At 38.7% G+C, this 12,083-nt stretch overlaps 1 protein-coding gene and 1 long non-coding RNA gene across 4 annotated transcripts in view; one reads left to right on the top strand and one right to left on the bottom strand.

The window, feature by feature from the left end:
• The first annotated feature begins 3,133 nt into the window (after nt 1-3,133).
• On the top strand, nt 3,134-10,456 carry LOC119148998. Its single transcript, XR_005104550.1, has 3 exons — nt 3,134-4,763; nt 5,629-5,712; nt 9,191-10,456. It is a non-coding gene; the product is annotated as an uncharacterized LOC119148998 (long non-coding RNA).
• Nucleotides 10,048-12,083, bottom strand: part of LOC119148996 (solute carrier organic anion transporter family member 1C1-like) — a 24,100-nt gene continuing 22,064 nt past the window's right edge. For all 3 annotated transcript variants that reach the window (XM_037389800.1, XM_037389801.1, XM_037389803.1), the window contains exon 15: nt 10,048-11,321. In XM_037389800.1, the coding sequence (XP_037245697.1) occupies nt 11,105-11,321 (217 nt within the window). In that variant the 3' untranslated portion in view covers nt 10,048-11,104. The remainder of the gene's footprint in view (nt 11,322-12,083) is intronic.

Raw genomic sequence — 12,083 nt, 5'->3', positions numbered from 1 at the left:
CTGTGCTAGACATATAGACTCAGTCAGGTGACTCATAGTAACATCATTTCCCTTTTACTTCTGTTGTTTGTCTATTTATTTCTGTACATTATTTTTCATATTGCAGTTTTTTTTGATGAGAACATCTTTTGCACCTATTGCTTGATTTTCCCGGAAGGTAGTGTTTTATCAAAAGTGCGTCGATAATTGATGTCAGACTAGAAATGAGATTCTGGTCAGATCTGATGATTCATGTCCAGATATTTACCACAGATGCAACTTGGTAAAGCGAGCTTTTTCCAAACAAATAAGACTTAACATCATTCTTCATAGCAGTTCCAAATAGATAGTGTAAGTGCTGCCACAGGTGGTATTAAATGAGCCTCTGTCTTAGTACAGTCCCCACTCCAAGGCTATATTTTTTGCCTACATTTTCAACACACATTGATTCTTGTCTGCAAGAAGCAGTAGAAATAGAAGTTTTTTCAAGGGAATAATTTGTTCTTCAACATGCAGCTAGCACAGAATATACAAAAGATGAAATAGTTGGTCAACTGAGTGGCATTTTCCAAAAGCTTTTTGTTCCCTGGCCTCTCACAGTAGAGAAGAAATAAGGACCTTCTCCCTTTCAATTCCTCCTGCTCCAAAGGCAAGGTTTCACCAGAGAGGCAGAGAGGCCCCTGGGACTCTGGTTCGATTGTAAAGCCACATTACTTTTTCTAGGATCAACACTGGTATCTTTGTCCTGTGTGATAACTGTGACAGCATGCTCAGAGCTAGCTCTGATATCTCTGTGCTATATCACTGGGAAGATCCTCCAAGAAGGAAGAGAAACTTATTGTATTCTCAGGTAGTAAGAGAAATTGTCCAGGAAAGCTATTTTGGAGGCAAATTTACAACTACACCAAGTCAGGCATGCTTTTGAATAAAGACAACAAAGCAAGTAGTTTAGAGATCATTACAGACTACTTGGTGGGTCATAAACCATCATAATTCCACTGAAAACAATGAAGAAATAACCAAACCAGTGAATTTTTATGACTGTGGGAGGTTTAAGGGCATGAGCCTCATGTTTACACAAGTCTTGTTTGAGGCTATCAAAAAGCCCTTTAATGGCATTATCAAAGTCCTTCTGTCAGAATAACTATGGAAGACAGAGCCTTATCCCAGAAGACAATGCAATTATTTGACATTTGTTTACTTTTAGATATATAATCGAGCAGACATAGTGACCTATGACTACCTGTTTTTATGTTTTCTAGTTGTTTATCAGAGAGAAAAAAAAAACCAGCAGCCCTAAACCCACAGTTTTCTGTATGCATTAGGACCATGTCCCTATATGACCAAGCCCTCCTACGGGTTTTGTGTCCCCATTATCAACAAGTCTTGTCTATCCTGGCACAAAAATAAATTGGGAATGGAGTACTAGCTGTTGCAGAATAAACAGAAAATAATTCAGGCTGTCAAATAAATTCCAAGAGTTTCAAATATGTTAACAATATAGTAGAAAGTTAACATTAGGTTTGGTCTACCAATTTTTCACTGTGGATTATATTGTCATTTTGCCTATCTCTAGTTTGGAATATGGTCAAAGTTCTTTCTAGCTGAGACTGTCAATACACATCTGAATCACACGTTATTTTTTCCAGCATTACTTATATATCTTACTTTCTAATTAATTCATATTTCTATTCTGAGCTACAAGAACATAACTAAATCACAAGTTGGCCAAGAATTAAAAATAAAAAAAAATATTGCTACAGGTGCACCTGAATTTTGAGGCCAAGCTGCTTCCTTTATGAGTCCCCCCTGTGCTAATATGAAAGCAGTCTGTGAGGGCAGAGACTGCTTTTTAGAGAATGTAAATTATTTGTTTGTGTATAGCTATGGATGCAAAAAGGGGAGAGTGGCCATGGGAAACATGCATGCATGTGATGTGTCCTAAGGTGTTTGTCCATCTCTTTGGCCAGATCTACATCATGAACTGGGTGGACATTTGAGCTTCAGCCCTGCCTAATGCCACAGCAATGCCCTGCAGGAGATGGCAGCCCATGGCGTAGGTCTGAAAACCCTGTGTTACAGTCCGGGTTAAGAAAGCTGGGGGACAGTATCTCCCTTGTGCAGTCAGGACTCTTTTAAGCATCAAACAAAACCAAACATGGCACCCATGGCATGACCAAGTTCACCACAGTGGAATTATCATGTGGGTTTGGACAGGCTAAGTGTTGCATGTGCAGTAAATTTGGTCTCTTCTGAGACTGACCATGGTGTCACTGCATTTATGGTCATGCTTCAGTTCCTGGACTTGTCCCTCCTCTATGGGAAGAGCCACTTGAGGCAGGGTGTTGTCTTCCACCAGTGTAGGTGGAGATAAGGAGCCGGCCAGAAAGACTGGAAAGCCTGAGAAGTTGAAGCTGATGGTTAAGCAAGAGCTTCCTACACAGCCACCCACCAATGTCCCATGCTGGGACAGCTCCTGCCTGGCCCACCCATTGGACACAAACTGCTTTTTGGGTGTCTCTGGTAAATAGCCTGGCGGTTGTGATGTGGGACTGGAAGCAGAAACCCTGGGACTGATTTCCAATGGGACCTAGGTACTGGTTGGTTTGTTTGTTTTAATTAGGTCTTTTAAAGATGCTAGAATGTGATCTCATTTAGCAAAAACCTAAGTAATAAGTCCTGAGTGATCAAGACCACCAGGAAGCATCAGGCCAGCCAATTTCAGTAGATCAGTGGAATAAACTTAAAGGAGAGGCTGTACAGAAATTGTTATAAGAGAAATACAGGTGGAGACAAAGTATTAACATGGAATCCTCAAGATCTGGTCAGAATAAGATTTACATGTTGGAGGGGAAAAATCTGAGTATTTCTAAAATTGTTAAAACAGATCTGCATCTTAAGCCAGAGACATTCTGAGTCTGTGACTGTCAAACTGAAATAATTCATGACCTCAGCTGTGTTACACTATAAGGCATTTATATAAAAATGCAGCATTTTCTTCTCTAAAATCACCAGGTAAGAAACGATCACAAGAGTTTCATGCTTCTCAATAGGACATATTGCTGCATAAACAAACTAGCGCTCTTGCTGTTATCTGCAGCAAGAAAATATTTGAATATATATTTATTTTATTATGTGATTGATGGAACATACCTTTAAAATTACTGTTATTCTAGATCTCAGACTGATTGCTTATACATCTGCTGAGTGCTGCCACTCCCATAGCTTAGATGGCATTTTTCACACGAGAGGTATTTATGCAGTTTCAGATGAGGTCAGAAGGCATCCTCCAAAACCATCCTTCTTTAATGTGGCTCAAGATACCTTCAGCCGTGGCTGTTGCGTTTCGCTACAGAGGGTCCATATGCCCTGTGGGAGAGAGCCGTGGCTTGTCCCCTGCAGCTGCTGGTGGCCCTACTCACTCAGGATGTGTCTCCCTGATAACAAAAGCGGGTTGCTAGCCTGGCTCACTTACACAGGGATGTAAGCCTGGTGTCCAGCTGTGAGGTGGACTGACATGGAGTGCTGATTCATAATGAACAGTGGAAGACCACAGCTCTGCCCAGACATGCTGGCCCTCTTCCCTGCATCCCATGGGCTGCTCCTACCAGCACAGCAGCCTCCCTGTCACAGCTGTGAATCACAGCTTGAGTTGCTTGTATCTGCATGGCCTTTTAGAGCATAGTTTCTGGGTGAGCTGGCTCCGTCTCTGCTGGACTTTCCTCCCCCAGAAAGCCAGACACACTTGGTGTCTCCTTAGGCTACAGCAAGGGTCAATATATGTTATCAATGTATATAATCACAGAGCCTGTGCTCAAGTCCTGACTTAACCTGACAAGACCAAGGAAACCTGAAATATGACTCTGGTATTAATAACAGGTTGTAGTAATAATAATGATGATGTGACCTGAAATATCTAAATGGTCCTGCCGGGTTTTATGTATTGATTGCTTCAGACTTTTTTTGAAGCCACAGATGCACGGGTGGGAAAATAATCTCTTAAACATAACAGACAGATAGATTTCCATATAGAGCTTTACTCTTCACAGCTGGCAGAAGGTATGAATCATACAAGATTATCATGGCCAATTATAATATTACATCAGTTGGAGAATGGCTCATTGGTATACCTGGTTTGCAAAGAGAAACACGTCAGCACATGAATGCAATTTTAAGTGAAGAATTGATTGAATATGGCTTTAGGAGACTCTGAAGAAGTTTTCTATCAATGCTTAAAAGTATTGATCTGCATATTCAAAAGATGATAATGAGTTCAGAGAGAGAGTGTTCCTTTTTTGGGTAATTTAGATAACAATTTTGAGTTTAAAAGCATTACTATTCAGTATTCTCCAAAAATCTAATACTAAGCTTGTTGAATAATGCATTTCTTAAAAAAAAAAATCAGGATGTCTCAAAAACATTCAAACTTAGAATTCTTAGGATTTTTTAAAGTGTTATTTCAGAGCCAGCATACAAACAGGTTCAGCCCTCTGAAGATGATGGATGCTTACGAATCCCTGATTGGTTTTAGCCTGCAAATACATGACCTTCTTTTGTTCAGTATAATGGCTAGATCATAAAGTTATAAACCAGCAATATATGAAAAAAAATATTTACAGTGCAGTCAAAGGTATGACCACAGTTGAGTGAACTTAACCTGCTGAATCCAGCTGCCACCTCTTAGTGTGGTGAAGAAGACATTTTTCATGGGCTCTACAAACCCACTACAGTTTTTGGGGAAGTTTTTGGACTGAAAGCCCAAACCGTGTGCTGAAAGCTGGAAGGTAAAGATGTCTTCAAAACTACTGTCATTCAAAGCTAAATGAATTAAAGCTACGCTTCCAGTGGCAGAGCCGTTCGCTGTCTCCAACCAAAAATTACTCTTAGGTCAAGAAATGAAAGGGTGGGGACTTCAGATAGAATTGTGTTTTCAAAACGCTTATAAGCTACAGTGTCTTTTCCAGACATGAAAAGCTCATCCAGAAAGAGGGACCAACTGAATAACTGTTAATGAAGAACCTAATGTTCTAGATTTTGGGGCTGTGTCTTAGAACAGGAAATACCTCCTGAAGCACTTCCTTTCTGGTATTTTTTCTGTGATCCAAGTCATACAAATGGAAGCTTTCAAAGCACTTGCATGGTCTTGTTTCATTAGTGAACATGAGTTAAGCTTTTAGGAGCTTGCATCCATTGGGATGCCATTATAAAGTAATCTGAAAGACAAAATTTTGACCTAGTAGTTTGGCTTGAAAATTTCATTTATAAGTGTTTTGGAAAATGTTATTTTATCTATGATTCCCAAGCTTGCATTTCTTGACCATTTCTGAATGAAATGACTGTCGCAGAGCAAGAAAGTGAATGCAGATATCCCAAATGCCAAGACAGTCTGCTCAACTTTGGTATGTCAGAAAATGGTTACTTTGAGTTCATGTGTGAGGGTGAGAAAACCTCTAGAGGAATTTTGTAAGATAAAATGCTCCTTGTCATGTCAGACACTTCAAATGTCTATGTGTGATATGATAGTTATTTCCAGCTCAGCTTTCCTCCATTCTCCTCTGACTACATAGTGTTGATGGAAACTGATATAAGTTCTGAAGATACTAATGGATACTGTAGTGGAAATACCTTGATTTCCATTTGTTTCTGTAGATCCCAGAAGACACTGTCTGAGAGAAAAACTGAAGAACCAGAAAGGAACAAAGAGCTAATCCTATTGAGCTCTCACTGTAGAAGGTAAGTTGTAGCAACTTGGAAAGAGATGATTGCAAGTAGAAGAGTAACTCCCTGCACAGCGCAGGGATTCACTCCTGCATCAGCACAAACAATCCCAGCCTTGTATGCAGCCACTGCCCAGAGATTGCCTTTTTGGATCAATTGGGCTGGATTATTTGCTGATTTTCTTTCTTAATGCCAGAAATTGGACCAGACAATTTAGTCTCGTTAGTGTAATCAATCCTGTTCTCTGTATTCCCATGCCTTTTTTCTTTTCCCTCTTAACTTAACTTTCAAAATAACGTTTAAGAGCTGTTGTCTGGCAAAGACTTCCCGTATTTACTCGCTGCACTGTATTATGATAACTGTTTTTAACAATTCATCTGTTTTAGGAGATATAATAATTCAAGTAGTATATGTGACACTTTTGACACATTTTTATTCTGGTTTTGAATGTTTGTCTATCCATCCATCCATCCATAAGCACCTGCTTCTAAGGCAGTTTTGTTCAGCAGTTTTACATTTGTTCAAACCTTCAGTCCTCTTGAAGCTTTTCAGGAACAACTGGAATCTACTTGTTCCACGCATTGTCTGCTGTTGCTTTTCAATGAAAGCCAATATTGGCATTTATTGCAAGTTAAAACTGACTGCAAGCTAAGAAAGTGCATCCCTTCTTAAGTAGCATCATCAATATAGGCATAATGAAAACTTGCCCAATGGCAGGTCTTCTAGACCTGCTAACATTTGGGTGATCTTAAGAACTAGCTGTTGAATTTCTTATAGCCCTGGAGAATTTGTCAAACAGGGCTGGAGTGAGGGCAGTAATGAGACCTGGATGGCAAAAGCATTTCTTAACCTGCATAATACTTCTTTTCAACCAACTCCATGCATTCCTGAACTCAATGAAAACAACAAACAACTTTAAATCCCGTGTATTAAAATGAGGTTTAAAAAAAGACTAGTGGGCTGAAATTAATGATGATTCAGAAATGAGTCAGCTATTGAACTCTCCTGTTTTCAAGAAGAAGAAAAAAAAAGAATAGTATGAATAATTGGAAACTAAGAAGCTTTTGCAAGTAAATACTTGCAGGTACTTAGTCTGTGTGGAAGTAAGGAATTCCAGAAATCATGCATGAGAAGGTGCACTAAGAAAACTAACTGGTGCTATTACTAACCTTTTACTGACCACTAGCAAGTATCTTTTAAAAATAATGAGTAACTGCTAAGATCCCAGATGAAAGCAGCAAGTGATTTGACATTCACTTTTTGGAAGACTCGAGATCTGGCTGCAAAGAGACATTTACCCTTAAAGTGAGTAGAACATATCAGTGATCCATCCCTGGCCAGGTCTGTGTCCCTAATCCAACAGGGCACTCAGAGTGGGCTTGCACAGTACTGTAGAGTGTCTGTTGTGTTTTAACATTACTAAGGAATATTTCACACTTGTACTTTAAATCTTTTAAATGGTACTTTTTAAAAGCCAAGAATGTTATTAGAAAAGAAAATTCATATATTTAAAACTAAAGTTACCGTCTGATGTTTTGCTGCATTGGATAAAATGCACGACAGATGGCCATTTTGCCAAGAAATCTATTTTATCAATTTTAAAATAAAAAAAAAAAAGAGCTAACCTTTAACACTGTTTCAGATGAGCACTAATGAGCCCATTTGCCAGCTTGGATTGGTAAGTGTTCACAGTGAATGAATTTGCACCAGTAGATAACCTGTCACCAAGGTAAAATTAACAGATCATTTTTTTTGTCTGTTTTGTGTCATATGTCTGTAATGTATTTGATTGCCTGTAGATCCTGCCCCAGGATAAAACTACACTAACACCCATGGGGTAGTATATACCACAGAAAAGCTGAATGAGCCTCTCTAACACTTCGAGATTCAGATGAAAAGTTCATGGTAGTATACACAGCCTTGGAAAACCACTTCTTTTATGTCTTTGAGCTTTGTCTTGAAGTGGAGACAATCACCTGAATGCACCTTATGCAAAGCATGCTTAGCTCCAGAAGTATTTATATTGATTTTGGTCATTGGGTACTTTCTAATAAGCTGGAGGATTCAGTACGGCTACTTTCGTGTGCACTAACAGAGAAGACAATAATAATTCCCTGGCAGGCTTAAGGCACAGAAGGTAGGAAGATAGGAAAAGGGGTTTCTTCTTTTGGTACTTTTTTCCTCTCACCCATGGTGCATAGCACTGAACACAGTAAATTTATTTTGCAGTTCACAGCATGTCACCTCTGCTGTGTTTCTTTTATGGGGGGGAGGATAGTTTCTTAAAGTTTTCATCAAATTTTTGATTCATTCCTGCTCTCCCAGAGCTCATCATGCAAATGCTTTTAGCTTTTCTTTTTCTTTGTTTTCATCCATTTTGCTCTGAAAGAACGTTACTTATGGTTTTCCTCCTTTTTTTGTGCTCTTTCATGAAGCTCAGAGCTTAATGTTTGTAAGAAACGTACGTTGGTGGTACGCTTTCATTTTGGAAACACAGGGAGGGAGGTGTCTGTTCAACAGTTACCTGTGCTGCTGCTGAGGCCGTGTCCACAGGGCTTTCACCTGGCCTGGCTTGGGCTGAATCAGCAAAATGAAAAGGGGCCAGGCTGAGGCATTTGGAGTGTGAAACAAAACCTTTTTTCTTACACTGTTTGCCAAGAAACCCCACGTATCCAGGAATTAAAAAAAACCCAACTGCTAAAAGTAAACCAAGTCCTCCCCCCCCCAAAAAAAAAACCAACCCACCAAACTTGCTGCAACCACTTCCAGTTTTGTGAATTGTAAATTCTGCCTCTCTGGCTTTAGAGGTATTGCTCGTAATGTTCAAAACTTCAGTACATAAAGGGAATTGGCCTGCCTTTCCAAAGAGTTAAGCAAAGGGAGCTATGGGTATATTTACAGCAGTGAGTAGAAGAGTAGCTATAGGCATTTTATTTTAGTTAATGTGTAAAAATTGTGGCTGCAGTGGCAGATTATTGCTGAAACACACTCATGCACATCTTTTTACTGCTTAATTGTTCTCCCCTCAAAAACAACAATGAAGAAAGCATCTATGCTTTCCTCCCAGAATTGTAAAGAAGCTCAAAATTATCTCTCTAGTTTTCAGATCTCTCCTGATCATGCTCAGCAGCAGTCATCATTATTTCTTGCAGAATTTCTGCTTGGCAATACATATCTTGCCTTACCTCAAACGCATGCATCTTGCAGCAGCGATTGCCATCTTGTGCTTGTATGTGCATGTGTATGCACAGTGCTTCTTGTGCAGCAGGGGCTCTCGGGACACAACAGTAGCATGAATATTAATTGCAGAATTGCACTGTGAGATAAAATAATTTGCCCTGTTTGCTCTGTTTGCACCATAGATCCATGACCTACAGTTGCAGCTTTTTAATGACAGAGGGAAGACCACAATTTTTTTCAAGGCTGGCAACAAATCAAAATGTGCTTTCTCTCTCTACCCTCCATCCCTCCCACTCCCCAACCCCCCTTGTAGGTGATGAGCTGCTGTGGCACCCAAAGGCAGCTGTGCTTTGCACCCTGGCTCTGGCTGAAAACATTTTTTCCACAAGAAAAGGAAAAAAGCCTTGATAAGCAGGTTATGACCTTGTGCCAGCCTTTCTCTCTGCAACCAAAGAGGTCAGTATACTGACACCTCCTTGACCTCATAAGCCTGGAGTAATAGTTTCCTAAACCTGCTTCAGGCCATAACAGCTTTTTCTGGCATTGTTGATTCCTTGTGCATAATTCTCATAACCTGTCATCTGGAATTAGGTCTTGTTTTCAGTTAAAAATAGCATATTTTGTCACATAAATTGTGTTTTCAAATGTTTCAAATTTTGGGTTAAAAATATCTCACCCAAACCCCTGGCTTTAAAGACATCATAGGAAATTGTATATGCACCAAGATGTGTTAATAAAATATTATCTGGACAAAGCAGCTGGAAGACAAACAGAACTAGACAGTTGCAATTACTTTCCCTGCCAAAACTCACTCTCAAGTTCAGTAGTCAGGTAAGATCATTCCTTTAGGTCCCACAGGTCATTCCTATGGCTGTATCTGGATATGTCAAAGCGTTTGCAAATGCAATTGTAAGACAAGACCATATCAGTTTTGCTAGATAGAGAATCTTTGTCTCCAGTAAATATCACTTCATTTGGAAAAAAGCCCACTCTTTTCTCTTCAGTGCTGCTATCACTACTAGGTGATTGTCATGATGGACAACACTTATTTCAGAACAACTCAGCATTTTGCTCAATGTACTTTTTTTATCTAACGTGTCTATTAACCATATCCCACTAAGCCCTGAGCATATAAAGTATCAACAAGAGAATTCAATCACTGTCGTGAAATGGTCTGCAAGTAGACATCTTTTTATTTAAAGTAGTAACAGTTGTCCAGCTCCAAGTGTCGCGAATATGATGAACACAAACCAACAAATACACAAACCCAACTTTGAACCTATGAGCTAGAGGCTTGAGCTGAGAAAGTTTTCAGGTGCATGAAAACACAGATGAGTGCTTTGACTGCCTGATGATTGAACTTTTCCCAGAACAATATAAAGATAAGTGTACAGAGTATTTGCAGAGGTCATAGGGATAATGTTATTGTTGAGTGTCCTCTGCTGGATAGTACATGACATAGCAATAAAGCCACGAGAATATGTTGGATAGATTTTGCTTAGAAAACATCACTATAAAATTCAGATTTTTTTCTTATGTTTCATAATCAATTAACTAAAAAAATCAGTTTTAAAAAAAATGCTACAACAGATTTTTAAGAACAACTATTTCCTTTATTGCAACCTATTTGTAGCTTTAAGTAGGCATAACATTTTTAGCTGAGCTAAGATAATATGCATTTTGGAAAAATACTGCTTTTGTCAATTTTGTGATGGGAAATTGTTGCAATGATTCATTTAGATAAGGTGGAAATGTTTTTCTTAAAGGCTTTGGGTTTATGAATCTGATGAAATCAAAAAGCTGCTGTTAGCCTTGAGCTTGTCATTCCCATGGCAGCCTACTGCGTAGATCTGCATACACAGGATCAGTATCACATTCTGTGGGCCTTTGGCATGGGGCTGTTCTCCCAGTGGTCGTCTTTGACCCCACTAAAAAATGTAGTCTGGCTCTGTCAGAAATGCCAAGGAAGGCTTTTCTTTATCTGTGGAAAATTTGGTTTGGTTCATGTCACTTCTCCTGTCTGTTATTGGTAACCAGGTACATGTAAGGCACTTTCACACTTGTATGTTAGTTTTTATTGTTGTTGATTGTAGGTTTGCTATCCTGCTATTTGCAGTTTTACTTTCTGAAGGTTGTTACTATTTATTACGTAGTTATTAATAACATTGTGAAAGTTGTTTCTAACAGAAGCTCTCCTGATTCATGTGCCACTGGTCTAAATGACTTTCTAAATACACGATTCATTCTCTGCATCAGAAGAACCTGGCAAACGGGCTTTGACCTTGCAATAATCTTCTTTATTCATAAGACATTCTTCTCTTCCTCCATTCTCTATAGGCGTGGAGTTCTTATTTTGAAAGTGTTTCTTTATCAATATAAAAAAAATGATTGCAATCAAGTAAGAAGGACCTCTTAACACTGCTGATAAACCAAGGTAGACATACCTGTGGGATAAAGCATAGAAGACAGTGCCAGGCATTGAATTTTTCAAAGATATTGAAGAAAATAACATCTTTTAAGGATCACATATATACTAAAAAAAGCTCAGGGGAAAACATTAAAACTAATCGTTCGTGAAAGGTACCACAAAATGGAAATTTTTGCTAGCAAAAAATTTGATTAGGGAATTGATAATACTCTTTTTGCTTATGAAGGTAGTTGCAAAGTGAAGCTTCCATCATCTTCCCTTTGTTTCTGAATATATACTTTAAGTTATTAGACTTTTTAGGGCTAGAAATATATTGAGATCACTAAAGTGGGCTATTGTATGTTAAAATAAAAAACACATCAGAAGTGCCCAAGGTTAAGGTGAAACTGAGAAAAATCTCTGGAATATTCCTCCTGGAGGAATGCGCAAAGTTAACATTCTTGCCAGCGTGAACAAGTGGCCAGCAAACAAGCTTTCCTCTTGATGGTAAATCATACAATCCTGAGTCTTTTAAATTGACTCACAGGATATTAAAAACATAATTCATTCCAGAAATCTCTTTCATTGATATTAAATTATTTTTGCACAACATAAAAACTGACTAAACCCCTAAAAGTTTAAGATTTGATCTTAAGATTTCTCAATTTCAGGAATTTGAGACCCAAATCTGAGTCCAGTGTTAGTATCTGACCATAATTTTTGATCAGTGACCTCATACACTGCAGTATAACACAACAAAGCATGTCTATCATCTGTAGAGAGGAAATGCATAAGACTT

The sequence above is a fragment of the Falco rusticolus genome, chromosome 5, assembly GCF_015220075.1.
Source record: "Falco rusticolus isolate bFalRus1 chromosome 5, bFalRus1.pri, whole genome shotgun sequence".
Classification (NCBI taxonomy): domain Eukaryota; kingdom Metazoa; phylum Chordata; class Aves; order Falconiformes; family Falconidae; genus Falco; species Falco rusticolus.
This window is presented reverse-complemented; position numbering and strand designations above follow the sequence as displayed.